This window comes from Saccoglossus kowalevskii, chromosome 17 (genome assembly GCF_978046115.1).
Source record: "Saccoglossus kowalevskii chromosome 17, keSacKowa6.1, whole genome shotgun sequence".
NCBI lineage: Eukaryota > Metazoa > Hemichordata > Enteropneusta > Harrimaniidae > Saccoglossus > Saccoglossus kowalevskii.
Window position 1 is genome coordinate 15560573 of NC_140657.1, and position 24639 is coordinate 15585211.

The 24639-nt window shown below is 35.5% G+C and overlaps 1 protein-coding gene across 2 annotated transcripts; it reads right to left on the reverse strand.

The window, feature by feature from the left end:
* Window positions 1-737: 737 nt before the first annotated feature.
* On the reverse strand, window positions 738-20909 carry LOC100368896 (uncharacterized). Of its 2 annotated transcripts, none has more exons than XM_085492562.1 (13): window positions 20772-20909; window positions 14732-14911; window positions 13922-14022; window positions 11163-11958; window positions 9291-9401; window positions 6836-7048; window positions 6084-6157; window positions 5290-5407; window positions 4293-4467; window positions 3564-3610; window positions 2762-2809; window positions 1711-1868; window positions 738-1159 (listed from the first exon to the last, which is right to left on the reverse strand). In XM_085492562.1, exons 1-13 carry the CDS (start codon window positions 20892-20894, stop codon window positions 1069-1071), a joined length of 2235 nt encoding a protein of 744 aa, XP_085348688.1. In that variant the 5' UTR covers window positions 20895-20909; the 3' UTR covers window positions 738-1068. The 2 variants fall into 2 exon arrangements, with proteins under 2 accessions (XP_085348688.1, XP_006819044.2); XM_006818981.2 differs by having other exon boundaries at window positions 3564-3613.
* Between the last annotated feature and the right edge of the window lie 3730 nt (window positions 20910-24639).

Sequence of the window (24639 nt, forward strand, 5' to 3'; positions counted from 1 at the left end):
TATCATATTTGCTGTCATTTTTAGTGAATGCACCTGCGTAAATGAATGCTTATTTTAATAACTGAGCATACAATAAATGCAGTAATTGGTTTATGAATGCTTTTATTTGAGCCAAGTACAGTATATATCTAATTAACAAAGGTAAACTGAACATGACTGGTTGATTTAGTGGTGCAATTCCAATAAAAGGGAATATGAACGATTAAGACATACATGACTGAATAAATAACTGAAGACGGTTTCTATATACACTGAATAAAGAAACTTGAATTTCATCAAGTATGTACAAGTTTACGTTACTAGAGACTTATTCGAGGATTTTTGCAGGTTATTTTTAATTTCACACTACATAAAAATGTCCCATTAAAAAAAAACAGTAGTACTTATGATTATTGTGAAAGAAAAAACCAAAAATACAAAAGACTGTTTTATCTACTACAAATAAAGTTACGCAGAATCTTCCCCAACCACCTCCCACAAACACGCACAATTATTATGGGTATATATATATTTCATAATGATATATCAAGAATAATAGTCATAATACAGCTGATCACACAATTCATATATATTAACGTCTTTTAGATCAGATAAAAAGGCGTGACATCAATTGCAAACACACGTTTGGTGGTTTGGCAAGACTGGAGTTTGAAATACAGTACAATGTGGGAGGAGTTTATAGGTTAAATTTCAGCCACTTTTGTGGAACAAATTTAATTATAAAAAAAAACAATCACAGTTTCTTAACACAATTTGACGACTTCAATGCTCGTGATACAAAAATAATATATACATTACAGTAAAGTCACACCCCCCACCCACAAGTCATAAATTATCAACTCTCAAAATAAAAACAGTAAAACCAGGAGGACACTTAAGTAATGCTTTTATAATTAATCCTATATGCAGATAAATGCATGCAGGGTATTAGTAATAGTGTCATCCTGTTGTTCGGTTTGAATCTATATTTTTATTCTGATATGATTCCTTCATAGCAGTAACTCAAAAAAAAGAGTAAATGTCGTTATAATTTGACAGCGTACTTTTACAATGAATTATAACAATGCCTCAAGCATAATGGTTTGTGTCTCGCTGCTTAGCAGTTGTAGAATTAGAGTTCACTTTCACCACTCCTTCTGTTAGACCAGTTTCAGTTAGCCTGTCAAAAAAGGAGAAAAAAAAAAGTTGTTTTTATAAATATAGAGGAGAAATTTGTTTGAACAGGAACTAAGGTCTGTTTGGTAGCAGGGTTTTATCTAAACCGGGAACAGGGGTGCAGCGCCCTCATACTCTCGGCTGGCGTCCTCTTACCGAATTGCCAATTGAACTTTAAAGTCATAAATATATTTCTAGAGCCGTGCACTTCCGTGCTGCTGTACAACATGAAATCTTTTTCAAATGTTTTTTTCTCCATGAAAACTTTCCAGCAACACCAGCTGACAATGTGTCTGGACACCAAATACACTGAAATTACTTCAAAAATATTTCAATTGCAATAGATACACCATTAAAACGGCGCAGAAACCTTCCGATATGGCGTTTCCAGGTTGATCCACCACGTAGTTTCTGTGCGAGCTTGGTCGCTTCACTCCCTCATCTGTGTGTGCTCCCTCATTTTTTATAGAAAAAACCCAGAGTAATACAACTTTTTTTTTTTGGCATGTAGTTGAAACATATACGCTGATAATTTTCTGTAAATTCAACACTTACACTTCATCCATCTCCATATCATCTTCATCTTGACTGACTTGAAAATAAGGATTTTGTGATGCTGGTCTGAATTTATACGCAGTAACCACAAAAAATATGAAGGTGGCAACCTCTTTGAAGAAATCATCCAACCATATGTACTGGAATGGTACAGTGATCTGAAATAGAACAGATGAGTGTTATTTGATTTTTCATGCATTACATGGAAATTATAACTTATGACAACATGGACAGTACAGTACTTGTAACAGGGATATCAACAAAGATACGTTCATCATCATATAGATGTTTTTTTTTTGTTCTCCGCAACCATAGGGATGCTCTTATGTAAACGACATTGGTGTGTCTATGATCAAAACAGGTCATATTTTGTTGATCCAGCATATGTTAAATGCTATTTTATGGTGCATGCGCACTACTATCAAAGATGTGCCTCTAATAGGGTAAAATATGATAATTCTAATGCACAGAAGCAAACCTAGATCAAATGACAAAAGTTCCCTACATCTGCCACAATTATAAGACGGAACAAACAAAAAGAAACTCAAGTAGCATACATCACAAATGTACTTTATATTGTCTCTCATACACATATTTTACTTGTGTATTTTACTTAATAGCTTTTAACTTATATGACGTTGGTCATAAACATTAATTTAATAGTTCAAATACCCTCTCCACCCAAGGGGTACATAATCACCCTTCCACTACATCTTGGCAAATCCTGTTCAGCAAGTGTGTGAAAATTCTGACCTAGATACATGTAACTAGCAAATACATCACTACATGTACCATACAGTGATTTGTTTGCTAATACATTGTAGAGTCATACATAAACCAAAAACAACGACAGATACACTGTCATTTACACATGCACTAATAACACATTGACTGCTGTCATTATTATTACTGGTACTATCCTAGTAAAAATGCATCTAGAAAGGCTTTCAATAGAGTACAACTGGTGCAGGGCTAACTGCACACTGTTGTTATACACAAATCATTGCTTGTCAATCTATTTACAATCGAAACAAAATGTATGGAGCCTTACCTTCAGGAGATACACAATTATTCTTGTGAAATAAATATAACAGACGATCTGAAAAGAATAACACAGTTCAATCAGTTTGATACTTTGTCAATAGAGAATTGTAAGTTTAATGACTACATAGGGACATTGACTAGTTGGTGCTAACAACCACTTCACTGAACTGTGTCTAAAACTCACTGAGGTAGCAGACGGTGTTTTGACACTTAGCTCATATTTTTAGAAAATGTATATTTCACTTTTATCAAGTACATTTCATTTGTTTATTTCATTGTAGTTACAATTCAATTTATAGTTGATATGAATGTTTCAATTACAGTTGATACCTGGTACTATACTTTGTTTATATGCTTTTGATAGTTTCCTATTTTGGGTGCTTACCGCCAAGATGCAATCATACAAAATCTATTGCGTTAATCAAATATGACATATTAACTACAGCAATACCAAACTAAACAACCTACACCAATCAACCTGTGCAATGTTAACAGAATTCACTTCAATCCACTTAAATACTCAAACGTAAATAACTGTATATTAATCCAGGAAGTTAAATTACTACAACCACATGTCTACTGCAGGCACAAAGAACCTCCACCACACTCTCGTCATTCCACACACAGTAATTTTAGATGCAAGGAAAGAGTATGATGATGAGTTGCATTTTTTAGGTACTTGTAGATTAAAAGTCACTTGTTTTGCATTTTGGAGACCAGTGAGTAGTGCTGTTATGTGTCTTATAAGAAGGCACCTTTATCACAACTACTCATCATAGAATATACAGTAGTTCGAGGTACATACTTACCATAATGTAAAAGTGTCTAAATAATTTCAATTTTTGTAAACTGATGGCTGCTGTAAACAAGGAAAGGGTATATGATAATTTTAGTACAGTACCGGTATAAGGAAAGAAAGATAATTATTACAAGTCCATCACTCATTATTGTTTCCTACTCTCGCTGATGCATTGCCATGCACAGTATGCATCGTAGACTGAAATTCTATTCAGATAAATCGCACCTTGTAAACCACAAAATCTGATGAAAGAATTGAATGTGCTTGAACTCTAAAACTTGTTTTCTATTTCCCCATTAGATAAATCATATGAGGAAACTTACCTTTAGGAGTACCAGTATCATTCAATTGAAAAAAAAAACATATCATTCCCTAAATACAATTTGTTCTAGAGGTTGTGAAATTTTTTTCAAGAAACTGAACTGTTGAGGACAATGGCGAAATTACCATTTTTGCTTTTGCATTGGTTTTCAAGGCATGGGCTAAAAGAATTGTATAATGTCATTGATATGAATTCCAGTAAAGTTTGCATTATAACCTCATAATGACCTCATAACAAATTATTTCAACGCATTTAAAAAGAATCTTGGAACGAGGTTCACATGTTCTATGGTTATTTTACATGATCACATGGATTTTATTAAGCTGCTTTTACCTATCAGTGAAAATAGCGAAACTAAAATCCAGTGAATAAATAATACGTTAACAGTAATCATGCTAACAATTGTAACAAGCTCACCCTTCCCATCTGTAGTTGAAGCTTCTTGCAAGTGTCTTATCGACCACACAACAGGAAATAAAATAGCACCACAACACAGTAGATCTACCAGGATAAATATTTCCTTCCACATGTAATACTCAGACTGGCCTTCCTCAGAACTCTCGATGATAATATATGCAACGTTTGCAAGCACCTTGAATAAAATTAATACACATATTTGGCATTATAAAAAAAAAGTTGCTATGACGCCGTTCAGAGATGAAAACACCACAAATATCTGAATGTACTTGTAAATAAGATTTGAGCTGAGTGGTAACAAGGCTATATCAGCAGTTCTCACAGAAAATATTGCCATAGCAATGCAGAACTTAGTCTAAGTGCAGGGATGGAATGTCTACAACTAGACAAACAGGTCACAAAATATAAATTGATTGGTTTCACTATAGTCACTGAAATATTTATGATAATATTTTGCTAACTTTCACGGGGTCTGATCAGTGTTTTCTAAGCTTGTATTTATTGAAATGCAATAATTATTTATCAATTATTTTTGTCATATTATCTTCACAATTGATTGGTTCTGACATGTTCTCCGGTGATTAGTGGTGCTTGGGGGTAACGGCTCGTAGATTATCTGTAATTGAATGTCTATTGCTTATTTGCTTTTCTCTTTTTTTCCGCTGTTCATTTTATTAAAAATTCCTTGATGATTTATTCATTCATATTTTGCTACTATACTTGCTCTGTTTGAAGTATATCTACAATTGAGGTGCATGTGAGCAAAAAGTAATTGAGCAAAGAATGTATTTTATCTTCGAGAACCCTGGGAAAGATAACAATACAGCAACAGATAAAACAGATTTGACATGTAACTTATGGCATCAAATTTAATTTCATAGACGACATCAGGGGAACCCTATACTTGTACCAATCAGATGTCAATGCTATGAACACATGATGTGTTCACTTTGAAGTCAGCACTAGACTCCACAAACCCAAACAGCATGCTTCTTACCTGCAATGGTATAACTATCATGAATATCTTTTTATCTTTGTCTGTGAGTATATGCTTGATAAATGCCCACCCAGCACCAATGAGTACAATAGTGATAAACAACAGTGCACCTTTCAGTCTGCAATAAAAGAATTGAATTTAATAACGTTAACTGCAAATAGGTAGATTTTAGTTTCAATTGCAAGACAGTAGTGCAAACGCTCAATACAAAAGTCATAATTGTCACTAGGCTACATGTACCATCGCATCAATTTCAAGCCCCCTAGTGAATACAAAATAATTTTCATGACTAAAAGCTATCATTACAAGTTCATTGTGTCTCGATCACGAATATTAATAATACATGTAGTGTCAAATATGGTATTTGATATAGTCTCATACGACATGCAATGCATTTAAAAAATTGTCTGCACAGAATTTGAATATGTCATTAGCGACTCCCCAAAGTTTAAAAAAAAAACTATTATTTCAATAAAACAGAGTGCACATTAACCTTATTTTAATTAAGACTGATGACATTAGTTGACTTTGGCATTACCAATGGTTCATTATATTTTTATTAATACATATTGTGAAATGTCTCAAACAAGCATACCAGTAACTGCAACCACAAAAAATCATCACAGATGGATTTGTCATGAACAATTGAATGTTAATGTGAACTAAATTTACAAAAGAATTTGGAATTTGAGAAATGTGCAGTCCATCAGACTTTTGTCAGAACCATTTTGTATTATGTTTGCTAATTTCAAACAATCGTTTCAACATGAAAACATGTACATAGGGATACTTACAAATGTGTAATGTAATACATTATAGCCCAAGCTTCAATTGGATTTCCATATTTGGCAATGAAATGGTAGTCAATCTAAAAGGTAAAACCGAGTACACAAGAGATATTACAAAAACAGTTAACCCACAATCCTGTAAAAATAAATTAATAAATTCAAGCTGACAACATTTATACTCAATATGCAAATATTTTCATTATATATGTTCAACTACAATGAATAAATTTTTTAACAAGATGTATAGGACACATGGCTTTGTGAATACCAAACCAAACCAAACATAAGCCCTTAATATTGATGGTTATATCTTTCAAAGATTTTGTTGGCAATGGACATTGTTATTATACTTGGTTCAATGTTCCTGCAGGTTTTGTTGGCAATGGGCATTATATTATATACACTTGGTTCCATCTTCCTTAAGGTTTTGTTGACAATGGACATTATGGTTATTATTTTGTTGCATTGGCAATGCCAGTGAATTTCCACACGTTAAAACTAAGATAATTTGGAAGAAACGATCGAAAACATTCAACAGAATCACATCTACATTATATGCCTTGTAATTTGTATACTGTATATAACGTCAACGCATTCACACAATTCCCATTCACATGCACAATGCAATGTGCAGTGGTCATTTCAACATCACACGTATACAAAAAATACTTCCGAATTCCTTGAGGTTTTGTTGGCAAAGGTAATATGTAGTAAACTGAACTGCACAATTGGTAATAAATGGGAAACATTCAACTTACAGCATGAAAGAGCAGCGATAAAGACTTGAGGTATATGAGACTTAACATGAGATAGTGTATTTTGAAGACATCATCCCTGTACTTCCTCAAGATATAAACCCAGAAACATGCGGTTATGAAGAACACTACCGACATGGTGAAGAATAAAGTTGGTAATGGAATCTCCCCGGCAGACAGGTAATTATTATTTGGATTACGTTCTTCAATTTTAATCTGGAAAAAGAAGGTAACCAGAAACTTTAGTACAAAAAAAGTCGTAATTAAGTGATCCAGCATAGATCTAAAGTCTATGGATCCAGTATATATTAAAAGCAACATTAGGTTTACATGTACTTCTATTAGAACAGAGCTTCTACATGAAGTCATTTAATAAATGAAAATAAGATGAAAATTTCCCATATTTAGAGGGAAGATGTATATTTAAATTAAGTTAAAATATGCTTGTGTCTTTCAAAGATGTAATTATTTCATTTAGAGAGAAAACTTTTAACATGCAAACCTAAAGGGTGGCCACTGATCACGTACTAGTAGTGGTTGTCATATTGGGCAGTTCAAAATCCTACTTGGGTCAACTGCGCCACCATTCATGAATGCTGAAACCACTGACCAAGATTCATTCACTAACAGAGGTCATTTCACAAACCGTGACAAATCACCACTGGTCATGAATGAAACAGATTTGTGTGTAAAGAACTTGAGATCGAGAGAACTTGAAATGACGTCTTGCATATATCACACACGTTTTAATTAACATTTGAAACTACTAGTTTAATATAATTATTCAAGAAATATTAGATTTTGCAAGATTCTACAAGGATGTCCGAAAGTCAATCTGCTTGGACAATCGACCAATCAGATTGAAGATTTTTACATTATAGTGAGAGAAAACAAATCATTACACTACTTTCTTACATTAAATTAGCTCGATATATGTTGGGTTACAGGGTTCTCCCCAGAAAAAATGCATAGCGCCGGGGCTAATTTGCATAATAATTTGCATATCATTTACATATCTTTCCTTCATTGATTAACAGAACTTATTTACAAATATGAATATTAGTGAGCTCAGTCACAGGGCAAATATTTTTTTTAATGGAATCAACACATTGTGTTTCACAATTTAGAAGAGTTTGAAACATTCTCGAAATACAAATGCTGCAGACTAAAAACAAACACAAATACATTATTGTTGCAATTTAATTGTTTTGTAAAACGTTGAAGGAAACGCATTCAAAACGTTAAGCCAGATTTATGTTCACGAATCTCATAATTTTATTCACTCCAAAAACATTCTCCTTCAAAAAATCGATCACGTAATTAATTGACGTATTGTTGTAATTTATTATTCGTACCATCAACTTCTAAAACGTTTACAATTACAGTAATGAGCGAACAAATAAAGCTTCAAAACGATCATCAAAGTTACGACGTGACATAACTTACTTGGCCATGTTATACACCAGTTATAGCAATAATTCCTCAACAAATTTTACTTCTTTTTTTTTTTGATATGAAATGTAAGTAAAATCCGACTTATTTTTATCGGGAGCGATTATTTTTGATCACTTGATCGCTTCGGTAAAAAAAAACAGACCCGCCATGATGTTTGTGAAACATTAGCATGTGTCCTTTGACCCGATGGGTCAAGAATTCCATTAACCAATCAAAATGCCGCATGGTAATGCCGGTAGAACCCGAAGTTTTCCGAATGGTAGTAATCATAAAAATTACATTGCGGAAGTAAAGCGATGTCGTAGCACGATGTGTTGGCATCGATTTCAATTGAAAACTGCATGACAGCTTTCGAAAGAGGTGATTTGCAATTTTTAAAAGGTAAATTAGGTCTTGAAAAAAGTTTTTACATGATTCGCAATGATAACAGTTCAAATGTATTTTACCAAATCACGCAATAAACACGTTGTTTTTTTCTTGAGTAGCGTGAACTGATCGTGAACTCCGATTTGACCATGTTATATCGAGGTGGAATTGATTTTGAAATAATTTTAGCTTTCAATCTAAAGACTGTGTCTATCGCGGAAAGTATTTACTTACAAACAAAGAGGTGCTAATTCCACAAATTTGACTAGCCGCTACGTATCGTGCGACTAGGTCTATTGTTTATAAATTATAATCCACGACTGGCAGGATGCGTGTCGGTCGGTACGTAATTATACCAACAATCAGACAATAGTCCTCGTCGGAAGCATTTCCGCGGTGGTCACTAATTTTGAGTGACCGGCGTGGCGAACAAAGCTTTTTCACATCTGATATTGGCATGTCAAATATGAAATCAAGCGCCGAGGTGGGAACACATAGCGCCGAGGTCCCAAGTGAAGCGCCGAGATTCACAGGTATAGCGCCGCGGACCTCGGCGCTAAAAAGCCCTGGGGAGAACCCTGGGTTATATATGCACAAAAGATACACATCAGTCAGTGTGCATGGTAAAATTACTTACAGTTAATGACAGTGGAATATCTTCATCGGCCTTCAAGTTGTGGCAATTATGGAAATACAAGTTGTACAGACCTTCTTGTTTCTCACTAGTAATAGCGACCACAAACTGGAACTGCAGAGTAAAAAGATTATATAGCACCATCAGCAGGAATAGAATGTGGATGAAGAAGAAAATAAATCATTGTTGGTTTTGAGGAATTACATCAATCCTACAAAGTAAATACAGTGACCCCTTGCCAAGTCACGCCTCAGTAAGTCGTGATTACGGCTAAATCGTGGGTACCGATAGTTGGATGGCTCCCAAAATTTCTATTGTGTTTTGCCGATAGTTTTGAAGTTGAACAACTACGCACCACCACTCCCCCCCATCAGTAAGTTGCGACCCTCATTAAGTCACGGTTTTTGCTCTGATCCCGACATCCACGATTTAGCGATGCGCCACTGAATAATAAAATATTTCTCATAGTGTTCACTTCACATGCAAGGATCAATGCCAGCCTTATCAGTGAATAGTGCTGCACTTCATTAACAAGTCAAGTCATCACAAGGTTCCTGTTGTGCAATAGTATTTAAATTGAAATGAGTTGGCATTTTGTGTAATACTACCTTACTTTCCCAATCATAAGCCCCTCCCTGATCATAAGCCCAACCCCCATATTTTTAGACATTTAACGAGTTGAGGGGATCCTTGTTTATAGGCCCAGGGTGTTTTTATCGGGTGTCGACAAAATGGTTCCCACCCTTTTTATTGTGTTATCCAATCATGATGAACCCCATTCATATCTCTTTGAGTGGTACATCTAGCTTCGAAATGCCTAAAATTTGATTGACAAGTCATGAAAACTGGTCATAGGATATCATTTTACTTTTCCGAATAATCATATCCATTGAGACTATCATGAATGAAATATAAATGAATAAACTAATTCCTCGATGTGTCCTGTTGTCGAGCAAGAAAGGTGTTAAAATACTTCCTCCACACATTCTACTTTTCGAAAATTGTGAATCACCAGTTTGCAGGGGGAAAAATCAGTGCTGAAACTCACTTCCGCGATGGGTTTAAAAAAATTCTGTCGGTACGACACAACATTCTGATTGGTTAATGAAAGACTTGACCTGTTAGGTCAAAGGACATTGTTTTAGGTCAAATCGCGCTGAAAAAAACATGGTGGAAATAATTTTTCATCAAGAATTTGCGTATAATCGAAAACGTCACACAACAAAGATAATGATAAAGAGTTGCCTTTGTCTGTTTTCCCACAGACCCTACCCATATTTACACCGTAAATTCAGACGATATAACCATATTGTAATAACGTGTTTGTTTCTTCATTGTGAAAGTGTTGTGGAAATCAGTGATGACTTGTTTCGCTTTTTTTTTTTCTTCAAAAAGACGTAATATTACCCGAGCCAGGCCTGGTGAATGAAAGATGTAATTTGGATAATTTTTCATGGGTTACAATGTTAAACCAAAAAAAAAAATCATCTTTTCTGAGGTGGTCTTCGAGTATAAGCCCACCCCTTACCTTCCCCGATTTTTCATGTTGATGCCCTTGGGCTTATGATCGGGAAAGTATGGTAATAAAAATTATCATCCAAATATACATGTATATCATATCAATGCATGGCAATATAAGTCAATATTGGATTTGAAATACTATGAAATCCTGAAGTTGTATTTGTTTAACTCAATCGTTCATAAATGCATGTGCAAGACAGTAACAGCGCTCGTCATAAACTTTGAATATGACAAACAAATTGCTGACATAATCAAACAACATAACGCGCACTAGAAACCCTCTTGAAGGTTTTTTTAAGAACCATCAGGAAATGTGTCCAACCTTAAATGATTCAAGTTAAAATATTGGCTTACAGAAAATGAATACTTGTGATCTTCTAGACGCTGTAATGACATGGTCCTCACTAGTGGAAGTATCACTGCTTCCCTTTTCTGTTTAGGAGATTGTGGTGATAAATTTATTTCTGCATCGGCAGCCGCTTGCAATGATGTATCAACTGGATTTGCTTTATCCTCAGGATTTTCATTGTCTTTTTCTTCCGAATTGTGATCAAGATTCATCACCTCCTCTATCAAATTATCACCAGTGTTTACTACCGGTTTAGTATCACTTTTCTCATTCACAGTTTCTCCCTCAGGTTTAGTATCAGTTTTCTCATTCACAGTTTCTCCCTGAGATTGAGTATCACTTTCCTCATTCAGAGTTTCTCCCTCAGGTTTAGTATCAGTTTTCTCATTCACAATTTCTCCCTCAGGGTGAGTATCACTTTTCTCATTCACCGTTTCTCCTTCAGGTTTAGTATCAATTTCCTCATTCACAGTTTCTCCCTCAGGTTTAGTATCACTATCAGTTTTCTCATTCACAGTTTCTCCCTTAGATTGAGTATCACTTTCCTCATTCACCGTTTCTCCTTCAGGTTTAGTATCACTTTCCTCATTCACAGTTTCTCCCTCAGGGTGAGTATCACTTTTCTCATTCACTGTTTCAGATTGAGTAGATTCGGTCTCTTTCACAGATTCTTCCACAGGTGAAGTATTACTCATCACTTTCTCATTTGTGTTCCCATATCTATGAGCATCATAATATTGTTTTTCGTCCTCATAAACCTCCAAATTTTCTAAATCAGGACCTTGTCTTTCCACTGTTACACTATTAAACAAGAACATAGTATAATTAATATAACCTCACTAAACAAGCAGCCTGTCGACTGAGATAGCTCCGCTGTTAGCAATGCGCATTGCAATTAAAGAACAGAAGATATCATTAGAAAATGAACAATATGTATAGTATCAAAGCAATTGGACTTGCTGTTTTCAACAAGAATTCAAAAATATCACTTCACCAAAAATGACAAAAATATTCATCAAAATTAGATAACTGAAGATATCATCATGAAGTGAACAAATCTGAGAGAGGTTCACATGTAGTACCTATATATGTAATATCAAAGCAATTAGACTTGTAGTTTTTAACTAGAAGTCGAAAATATCACTTTTTACCAAAAATTACAAAAATATTTACCAAAATTAGAGAATTAAAGGTATCATTACAAAATGAACAAATCTGAGAGAGGTCCACATGTAGTACATATATATGTATTATCGAAGCAATTGGACTTGCGGTTTTTAACAAGAAGTCGAAAATATCACTTTTTACTAAAAATGACAAAAATATTCACCAAAATTAGAGAACTAAAGATATCATCATAAAATGAACAAATCTATGAGAGGTCTACCCAAGGTACATATACACCAAGTATCAAAGCATTCAGGCTTGTAGTTTTCAAAAAGAAGTCAAAAAAGTAAAACATTGACCATGGAAGGTACTAACGGAAGGAGCGACGACGCTATTGCCATGATCGTTTGTCAATGTTTGTTCAGAAACATTGGTTCTCGTTAGCTCTTAACACCATCGTACAATGGGTTACGCTAGTCTTGAGCATTCGGTAATATTTGGAGCATGTTCGGAAGCGATAGACAAACCTCGCATGTACAATGCTGAAAATGGCGTCTAGTTTGAATGCTGTTGTTTCCGGAGATCTTGGCAAACTTTAATGAAAAATTGGCAGATATAACATTGATTGAAGAAGAACTGATGAACTATCGTGAAACTTTTTGTATTTGAAATGGTGATGAGACTTAATCAATGATTGCCGGTGATAATAACGACTGCATTATTCAATGGAACCATTGTCATTGCGTGGGTTTGACGCCCGAAACTATTGAAATTTTCGACCACCGGGCATCGACGAACACCACCAGAAAAGATAGTATCAAAAGAAGGGCATGCCTAGACACTTTCTCTGTGATAATATTTTTTAGGAGTCCTTAGGAATTTTTGTTGTAGACACTCGAAATTTTGTTCTTGTTACAGTTGCTAATAACTAAAACATGCGAAATCTGTAAAGTCAAACGTTCATCTGTTGAATTTCCGGTTGTGAAATACGTATTTTGACCTTTCACACTTAAACAAACCAAGTGCGCATGTGTGATGACCGTACAATGTAGTTTCATAATGCACATATATTTTATGGTCACATTTAAAAATCGGCGGGGTTGTATCATATTCCACTAACTCGTTACTTGTGTAAACAATCGCAAACTATCATCGACATCAAAGATGAGTTAGACAATGTCCTCATCAGGATTAACTTGGGTTGAAACAAAAGAAAATAAGCCTGTTAAGAAGCTTAAGTGGCCACTTCAGAAGCGTCGTGGCTCCTTCCGTTAGTACCTTCCATGCATTGACAGAAGGCGACGGCGGACAATCACTCATATGATAAGCTCCGCTCGACAAAGTGAACAGCAGCGCTAATAACAAAAGATGGACACAAGTAGGAATGGTGACTCTATATGAGGATAGCTAGCTACATCAATTCACAAAATCACTCATGATTTTGGATGATTTGTCTACCTATAACAAAGCATGTCTGTAAGTCCTTTCAAAACAACAGATAACAGTCAGACCAATCAGAGCGCAGCTTGTTTGTCAACAGTTAACACAGTCATGCTTTGACTCAACTGTAAGCCCCAACTGTCTTCAGTCAGGGCTAAAATAGTAATATCCATTAGTCTAAAAGTTAACCTAGAAAAAACATAAATTTTATACTCACGAATTATTATTAAGATTTAAGATAAACAACACCATATTAACCGATCTTTTGTCTTCTGTGCTTAGTCGCTTTGACAACATACATTCTTCGGTGTGTTTTTCCTACAAAGGTTAAACAAATTAACTGCATAATGTACAGGTTCTTGACAACTGATATTATTTTATCAAGGCCATTAGTTTACCCACAGGATTGTCTTCAAAGTACAAAACTACCTATGCATTAGTGAGAACAGCACTGAAAATATTTTATGACAAAATCTGTTTATTTTATGTAAATCCTATCAAATAATAATAATGCACAAAATGACAGACAAAATATTTTTGATTGCATTCTCTTTATCTCTGCGAGTGATGCACATGTAAAAATGAAGAAATTTATAAGAATTTTACCGAGTAGCGTAATACCGTACCTCAAGTATGGATGTGACTAACACAGTTTATTTTTCACATGGGAATGCTTTATTAGCTCTATTAGAAGCACATTTCCAATAGACGTCCCTACCTAACATTACAATTATTATAAAGCGGATAAATCATGTTTTATCATGCTGTAGCCATTGTTGACTAATTCGTGTTTCAAGCCTCGCTTTCAGACACACTGGAAGGGTGATCGCGTTGCATAAAAATGTTGGTCTGTACATGTTACTTACACATGCATTACGCTACTGTGATCATTTTGCCAAATAAATATATACAACCAAATAAAAGAATAATATACCTACACTATTTTTATTTTATTTTATTTCAATGTTACCAGAAACACACTAATTATTTTATTTGGCCTGAGGGACATGTAAATACCCATACTTACAAGATAGGAAGATATTCCATCACTGACAGTCTTGTCCAATGAGAATCCAAAGATCTCTTCTTCCTTTTCAATGTTTTCTTGATATCTATCATCAAGTATAAGGCCTGTCATGTTGACCTTCAGGAAACCACCTTTGAAAAACCCAAATTTGCTGAGATCAACTTGAGAGCGTGTTTCATCCTACGAGAAAAGAACACATAGTGGTAGATGTAAATTTATTTTTTATGAAATAAGGTTTATAATTTCACTGGTTTTCAAAGAAAACAATCTATGGTTAGCTTTGAGTAAAAGGTTTGAAATGAGCACATTTAGTGCAATACATGAAAATAAAGCCCATTGAAATTAAGCCCTACATGAATAAGCAGATACTGGCACCCAGTCACAATGTTCAACTACTCAATACTCTCCACTTACTAAATAGTAATGCATAGCCACAGAAATAACATTTAGTACTCAGCATTTTAATTATTTGTGAGAAAATGAAACAGAATTTATCTAAGAACTGCCTATATGTGGAATTCAAACTTATAAGCTGAGCTATGTTTTACAGATCTGTGAATTAATAAACAGATTTTGCTGTAAAAACAGATAAATGGCAAATTTGGTCGTTATCGATACTTGCTTTTATTTGTTAAATTAGTCTCCATTACAATGTGTTTCAACTCAGATAGCCAACAAAAATCAATTCTACTACTGTGTAATACGTATGAATTTGAATAATATCATTGGATTCAAGAAGATTCTGAATGTGAATAAACTGAAAATAGCAACTTTACTAAAAATACATCGCTGCTAGATCATTACCATATACATGTATGTGACTTGGCTACTGTTACCTCAAGTTTGCGGTTAGACTTGCATACAGTGTCCTGTTTAGTTTTTGGTGTGTTTTTTTTTCAATAAAATTAAATGTGGGAATGTATAAATGGCGAGAGCTGGGTTAACGTCGATTGGTGGAATATTAAAAAACCTGTAAATCACTTTACCACGCACTGAACCCTGACAGGAGACAATCACCACTGGTGTCACAAGAGGGCATTTACAAAGGTCATGGTAACCCAGTTTTCGTTTTTTTTAAATTATAAAACAACAAAAAATAAACAAGAAACTGTATGCAAGCCTAGGTGAAGTTGTCTATTGTCTTTGGGAAAGGATAATGCAAAGAAGACAGATAGTCCAACACTCAGTTATATTTTGTCTGAATGAAACAAACCATTTGTTATATGTTGGATATTTGTTTTCACAAAACGAAGTCTAAGTTATAACACTGTAACAAAGGAGCATTAGAAATCAAGTTCAGGTAGATGTAAATAGTGAAATTTAATATTTGAAATTTGACATTTCAGGAAATGCACACACATATAGGACTCCAATAAATTTTTGCTGAAAAGGCTTTTTTAGTGTTTTTTATGGAATTTATTTTCACTGATTTTTGATGAGTTGAATGTGAAATATAGGAAAAAAGGTATATTAATGGGATTTTACACCTACAGCGAAAATAGCGGAAATAAATTCCAAGCGGAAATAAAATATTTCAGTGTTCTCCCCAGGAATTTAAACCACTGTGGCGGCATAATTTGCATATAATTTGCATATCATTTACATACTAATAGAAATTGACCAAAGCACATTTACACCCACACAATAAACAACATATATTTTCAAAAACAAAGTGGCAGATATTTATTTGCTTCACAGTGTTATAAATACTTTTTTTGGGACACTTTTGTAATATTAATGAGCTCCGTCACAGTGCAAATATTTTGTTTTTTTGCAGTCAGAAAATTACGTTTCACAACTTAGAAGAGTTTGAATTTAAAAATGAAACATTCTCGAAATGCAAATGCTGCAGACTAAAAAAAAAGGGTGAATGAATGAAACGCATCTGAAATGTTTCAGCCAGGATTATGTTCACGACTTTCATGATCTTATTTACTACAAAATTCTCCTTCAAAAAATCGACCACGTAATTATTTGGCGGATTGCTGGTTATTATTCCGACCATCAGCTTCTACAACGTTTACATTTACAGTAAATGAACGAACAAATAACACTTTATCGGGAGAAATTATTTTTGATCACTTTGGTTAAAAACACAGACCCGCCATGATAGCTGTGACGCGTTAGTTGACCGCATGTGTCATTTGATCCGGTAGGTCAAAAACGCCATTAACCAATCAGAATAACGCATGGTAATGCCGGTAGAGCCCGAAGTTTTCCGAATGATCGTGATCATAAAAATTACATTGCGGAAGTAAAGTGATGTCGTAGCACGATGTGTTGGTATGGATTTCAGATGAAAACTGCATGATGGTTTTTGAAAGAGATGATTAGCAATTTTTAAAATTTAAAAGAAGGCTTAAAAGAAGAGTTTTTACATGATTCACGATGATAACAGTTCAAATGTATTTTACCCAATCAAGCAATAAACACGTTGTAGCGTAAACTGATCATGAACTCCGCTTTGCCCATGTTACATCCGGGTGGAATTTTGAAAGAATTTTAGCTTTCAATCTAAAAACTGTGTCTATCGTCAGAAAATATGTACTTACTTACAAACAAAGAGGTGCTAATTTTACAAAATTGACTTGTATTGTTTAAAGCCGCTACCACATCGCACAACTATGTCTATTGTTTACAAATTATTATTCACGATTGGCAGGATGCTTGTCGGTCGGTACGTAAGTATAATAACAATATGACAATGGTCCTGGTCAGAAGCGTTTCCGTGGTGGTCGCTAATTTTGAGTGCCAGTCGGGCCGACCAGCGTGACGAGATCCCCAATGAAAAAAGCACTGTGGCGGTCTTGCTAATCACCGTGGCGGTGTCAGATCGGTGTGGCGGCAAATCAAAGCACTGTGGCGGCACCGCCACGCTGTTTACATCCTGGGAAGAACACTGTATTTTATAGTATACGTGTTTAGCCCGAGTCTAGTTATGCTCCAATAAGTTTTCAGGGTTGAGCTCTGATAGGTTTGGGCCTCAACATGGCTCCAACCAAGTAAAAGCAATCATGTCGAAATCAAGCCTCAATTGTCTTCTTCATGTAACCCTGCATTACAATTATGGTGGAGCCAACGTTGTTTGTAGTTTCTGGCTTGGTACGCATCCTAATATCTATTTGGCAGAATGAAGAAATACTGCAAAAGATTGATAGCTCTTCGAGAAACAGAAAAATGGTATATAAAATTATGCGAAAAAAAAAGTGAAAGGATGACTGAACAGAACAAATGAAAATAGAAGATACTTTTAAAAGACACCAAAGTTAAAAATCGTAGAAGCGGTCATAGAACAGCAACAACAGCAATGTTCCTACTAAGTTTAGGCATGGAGCTAAAAAAAGGAGAGTGAACTCCTATTGATGCTATTGTTACCATGACTTCTGCCGACTATTTGGTCAACAGATAACACTTGACGGGTTTATGGGGGGGATTACTGGACGTGAATATTTAATTAGTCATGATCGGACGTTCTCGGTCGTTATTACAAAGCAGAGTGAGGGACGAAAAAAACTTTAAAACGACTCAAGTAGGAAAAAAACAAGGCCAGAATTACACAGTAACTTCTAAATTGGTGATGTGTAATACACAAGTAATTGTGATGGAATCAATGTTGTAGGGAACAAAGTGTCGTTAACTTCCAACCCGCCACAATATAACTATCCCCTATCCCTTAATCAACACAAATCAAAGCAACGCAATGCATGTCAAATTCAATCGGCGATTGCCGGTTTGGCTGTGATATGCTGCTATTGGCACCTACCCTCGCATGACGTAGAAGAGGTCAGCTTACTATTTAACTAAATTTCGGTGTCCGCAGAAAAAGATTTTACGAAAAAATAGAATTTACCGGAGCTCAAATTTAACGCCTCGTTTATCCAAAGCATGTGTTGTCTATGAGGGCCCACACAGGAAGTAGGACAGATGAACAGAAATGAAAAACATGATTGTGAATTTGGCCATGGGAGCTTGAACTTCAATTCAGGCTTGTTGGAAAGTACATGGAAAACACTATATATCGTGGTAATTTTATCGTCTGCGGCCAAGTATTTTATTTTAAAATCAATTTCTTGGGAGCAATGTTTTCGACATTATGAGAACCACATACATTGTAATAACTTGCTGAAAACCTGTCTGATTTCCATGACTCAAACGCAGACCTGTAGAACTGACGACACTCTTCCAAAATAACCGCTACGCGCATGTTCACCGACCTTTGATGTCAACTGCGCAGAACAAAAATGATCGTTACACCCCAGGAAGGCGATGACGGCTGAATAATCAGTGTGATGGCAGCTGGCAGAAGTAATTGACATGAAAGGCGCGTAAACACAACAGGATACTACTCTGACATGCATCGTGTCATGTAAAGAAACAACAACACAAGCTCGACACAAAAACCTATTTCAGCCATATTGTTTTCATAAGTAATTGTGGACACTGTTCCGTTCGGCTCTGAACGAACTGGATTGAACTTAGGCAGATCCAGGCTCTCGTTCTGCCCCAACTGTGTAAATGCATTAGAAATAATCTCATGTTAATCAGTGGGAGGAGCAGTAGTAGGGCTCCAATAGAATGCTACTGTGTAAACGTAGGCAGCATATGTAAAAACAGCAACAACAATAAGCAAACAATTTCTTAAATGACTACAGTGTATTTACTGTTAAATATTTAGTTTGATCTTAAACACAAAACAGCTTTATATAATGAGGATTTAGGTAATCCCCTCATATGCCTGTAGATTAGCAGCTATTGAGGATCATGTAGTATCTTCTGTGATTTCCCTAATTACCGTACTCGCCCCCCCCCCCCCCCTTTTGCACAATTTTCATATTCGGGGTCACATTTGGCAAAGCACCCACCCCTTCAAAATGCCACTAATTTAAATCTTGGTCTTTGATCATTGCTTAACGAATACTGGTAATCGTTTTTACATCATGATACAATACTAGTATATGCCGTGAATATGAATGTGTAGACCACGTATAAACCGTGCGTAAACTACGCTTCGACAATGATCTGTTAATAAAAGTAAAATGCAGTGAATATTTCATGCTGTATTCAGTTTACCTATAAAAAATTGCTTGTTGATTTTTTTTAAGAAGGGTGCTCGAGTAAGAGCCCACCCCTGAAAAATCCTGATTTTTTTGAGTTGAGGATTCACATTATAAAGATACAGATAATCAGTATGAACGACTTGGGGATACAGATGCGAAAAAACTCAGAACTGGCAGAGATGAGAAGGCAAGGCAATTGACACTGGGCTGGGCTACTAAGAACTCGAATGTCATTGATGCCTCGGGGTAAGGCACAACACGCATCATGACTGCGGGAACAGTCCCAAAAAGTACCCTTTTCGTGTGGCGACACTGTGCGCCATAGTGCAGTGTTTTATACATTATGCATGAAGGACAAGGGCGCACAGTATCTATCTATAGGTAACAACATTCTAAATATAGAACTTACAAAGCACAGTGGTTGGTTTGTACAAACATTTTAAATGGTAACTTCATTATATTTTTCACCAAATTAGAAATGCAGACTGTTTCTTTGCAGTTGTAATAATCTTATCATAGTGGTGCATGGAGCAATAATTAAAAATTAAAAACTTTTAATCAAAACACTTCTAACCACTGAACTGATGGCTATTAATTGCCTGTAGTAAACATATAAAGTAAAGAATTATCTCCTAATGGATACATGTATTTTGTTATTTTTAGGAAGCTTTGTTAGATAAAATATAATAATTTGTTTACAAAATTAAAGGGCGATGCTTAATATTAATGTCGATCGCCATCGGCAACATTATACACAGCATTATATTGGAAAATTAGAATCCGGATCCTGACAATTTCGTTATGATGGACAATAACGAAGTCATGTCAACGAGCTGCGACGGTCAACATTGAAAATAAAATGTGTCATGATCATGTGTACTGTTTCCCTTCCACGTACTCAGCTATGTTATTTCGGACAAATAAGAAGTTATATATTATTAGACTACACTAAGACTTCGTCGAAAATATGAATTGTAACCTACCTTTAGGTGAATAGTTTTATGTATCCGTGTAGACCCGAGATTTGTGAAAATCAAAATTAGCCCGACGATAAAACACAACTGTTTCACCTTGGCAGCCATTTTGGAATGAGTAAGTGATGTCATATTCAAAGTCAAACCAAACACACATGAAAGCCGCTTTCTGATTGGTCAGAGTTAACGACGCTTTTGTTTCGTCGTTGGAACCACAGTCCCTCAAGGTGTTGAGAGACTGTGCGTGGTATGACATAAAGACAAGAGTGAAATGCCTTTGTTTAAAATGACCCGAACTTCAAAGAAGAAAATGAAACAAGAATACATGTATGTGTGCAGAGCGTTTTTTTATTTTTATTTTAGCGCCATTGGTTGTACCTCAGACCATGCCAATAAAAAAAATGATATGAAAAATCAGATGAAAATATTAATAAAAAGTAATGTTCGAATTATTTAATTTTTTAGTAAAGTGACTGTTGTACAATCCTGCATTTATTGTAGAGTCTATGATTGTACGAAGGTATGCTGTCGCGGTGATTTTGTTTTATTTTCGAGTATGTGACACTGAGGGCGTCATTTCAGACAGAACACTACCACAACACAAGAAAACATATTGAACTTTCCGTGTTCTAAATAGCAAGTGTAGTGTACGAGGCGCGGAATGTAAATTTATTATTTTGTGTATACTAGAAGAAAACGTTCTAATAATTCAAAATTACGTACGTTTTGGAGGCCGTGGCGTGTGTGTTTTAAAATGACGTGTGCATTTAAAAAAACGGCGTGACTGTGCGTTTTAATGGTATGTGCTTTAAAAAATCATGTGTATATTAAATGGCGTGGGTGTTTTGAAAAACGTGTGTTTTAAAAATGATATGTGTCTTAAAATGACGTGTGTGTTTTACAATTATGTGTATTTAAAAAAACGTGTGTGTGTTTAAAAATGACATGTGTATTTTAAAAATAATGTGTGTTTAAAAAATAACGTGTGTGTAAAAACGATGCATGTGTTTAAAAACGACGTGTGTGTTTTAAAACGACGTGTATGTTTAAAAATGACCTGTGTGTTTTTAAAAATGGCGTGTGTTTAAAAACGACGTGTGTGTTAAAAAAATGACGTGTGTGATTAAAAATAACGTGTGTGTTTTTAAAAACGATGTGTGTGATTAAAAATGGCGTGTGTTTAAAAACGACGTGTGTGCACAAACGAAAATGGCTACCACTTGAGACGACGCCTCCACAGGCGTGAATAGGTTAAAGGGGAGCAGAGGTGTGGCTTTTGACACTCTGTACATGAAAATTGAGATCTATGAATGAATTCTGTCGATAAAAACAACTTGTATGTGCTGCGAAATGCCCTAAATATCGGGTATAAAACGGGCTGTGAAGCAGACGACAAACTTCCGCTTTTCCTGGTGTCATTTCGCCTCTAGAGGGCCAGTCAAATGACGTCATCAGTGAACACTGATAATTGAAGCCATTCATGCTAGTACGCCAATCCCATAGAAATGCTACTATGAAAGAACTTGTTAACTGACTACTTAAAAGTTGAAACATGGCGAAATGTTGTGCGCATGAATGCCCTAACGATTCATGTTAAGTTTCTCGAAATTCCAAATAAAAAATCACGTTGTTGGTTGCGAGAAAACGGCAGAAGAACTAACCTGAAAATGAAGACACGTACAGCGCTCTAGCTATAGTAAACAGTGAGTAAATAAATATTGTTTGAGTTAAAAAAATAAATTAGAAATACGCTAATATCATTACAGTAATCATTTCACCCAACTTCCCACTTTTAATCGACCGCTTATCGCTTAATTTCCGACCGCACTGTATTTTCCGACCGGAAAACGACCGCATTTTTATCGTAATTTTTCTCTCACCGACCCATTGAAAACACCGACCGGTCGCCCAAACACTGGTCATTGGCAGAGTAGTGATCGAAATAGTGGTTTTGAGTGATACAGTTTGGGGATACAACGGGTACTAACTATTATTAAATTCCGAACTACTCTTCAAATCTATACCACATTGTATCATTCGCGGAGGAAACTTCACTTGTGTCCAATATTAAATAACTGACTTTGCGTAATTATTATGAAATCGATTTATTACAATGTTGAAATTCTTAGAGCCGGTACAACATTGTAAACAAATTTGCGTAATTAGAAAAGCAGCGCACTAAGTAAACGACCTCAAAATATACAAGTTTCCGTACAGCACCGTCAGAACTAATAACAATTTTACAAGATCGACGCGCGGAGCATGAAAGAAAATGATTGCTAAGACAACGCGCCTGTTCAGTGCGTGACTTGGGGGTCAAACTTCGGTCAACACACACTTGATGTCAGCATCGCCGCGCAGTAAGTTACGCAATGAAAGTACTTAACATTCAATTGCATCCTAAAATGATGTCGTTGATCACTCAGTCTTTTGCAAAATATTATAACTAGTTTCCAAGCTTCTGATGCAGCCAGATTTATTTAACTTTGTGGAAATATAATCTTTTTAATTTCTCAGTCCTTTCTGGGCGCCCTGCGGCTGTTTGTTTCCTACTTGCTCCTAAGCTAGCGATTGGTGAGAATGGTTATTAATATATTACCCAATACACTTGTAAATCGGACAGTCGTACCGCAATTGTGTTGAAACATTTTGGGGGCAGTAAGTAACGTCAGAATATTGTTTAAAATAAAATATTATATCCCAATCAAATCTAGGTCAAAGGGTCAAAGTGCGTGCATATAATTATAGATAGTTAAAAACTAAATATATTTGAATGTTTGACGGCTATTCAACGTTTGTGCAAACAAGAATAAAAAAGGTAGTGTATACAATAGCGATATGACTGAGATATCATGGCATTTGTTTACAATATTGTACCGACTCTAGTATTTGACACAGATGAAGTTGTTCGCGAACGATACAGAGTGGTATAGATTTGAAGAGCCGTTCAGAATTTATAATAGTTAACACTTGTTGTATATCCCCAGACATTTTGACTACTCCTGTGCCGGTGACCAGTGTTTGGGCGAGCGGTCGGTGTTTTCAATATACGTGCGAGAGAAAAAAAACGGTAAAAATGTGGTCGTTTTCCGCTCGGAAAATACAGTGTGGTCGGAAATTAAGCGATCGTTTAAAATCTGGGAAGTTGGACAAAATGAGTACTGTGGTTCAAGTGATATTAGCATATTTCTCATTTAGTTTTAACTCGTACAATATTTATTCACTCACTGTTTACTATAGCCAGAACGCTGTACTGTCTTCACTTTCAGGTTAGTTCTTCCGCCGATTTCTCGCAACCAACAACGTGATTTTTTATTTGCGATTTCGAGAAACTTAACATGAATCGTTATGGCATTCATGCGCACAACATTTCGCCATGTTTCAACTTTTAAGTAGTCAGTTAACAAGGTCTTTCATAGTAGCATTTCTATGGGATTGGCGTACTAGCATGAATGGCTTCAATCGTCATTGTTCACTGATGTCGTCATTTGACTGGCCCTTTAGAGGCGAAATGACACCAGGAAAAGCGGAAGTTTGTCTTCTGCTTCACAGCCCGTTTTATACCCGATATTTAGGGCATTTCGCAGCACATACAAGTTGTTTTTATCGACAGAATTCATTCATAGATCTCAAATTTCATGTACAGAGTGTCAAAAGCCACACCTCTGCTCCCCTTTAAGGCACGCGATTTTGTTAACACACACACGAAACAAATCTCTCAAATAGCGCCCCACAGGCGTAAAAAGGTTAACGCACGCTTTTTATGCACACACACACACACAAAAAATCATTCAAAACAGCGAAAATATTTAATGCACGCGTTTTTTTTCTTTTACACACACGAAATTTTCATTCGACCTCACACACGCCATTTTTA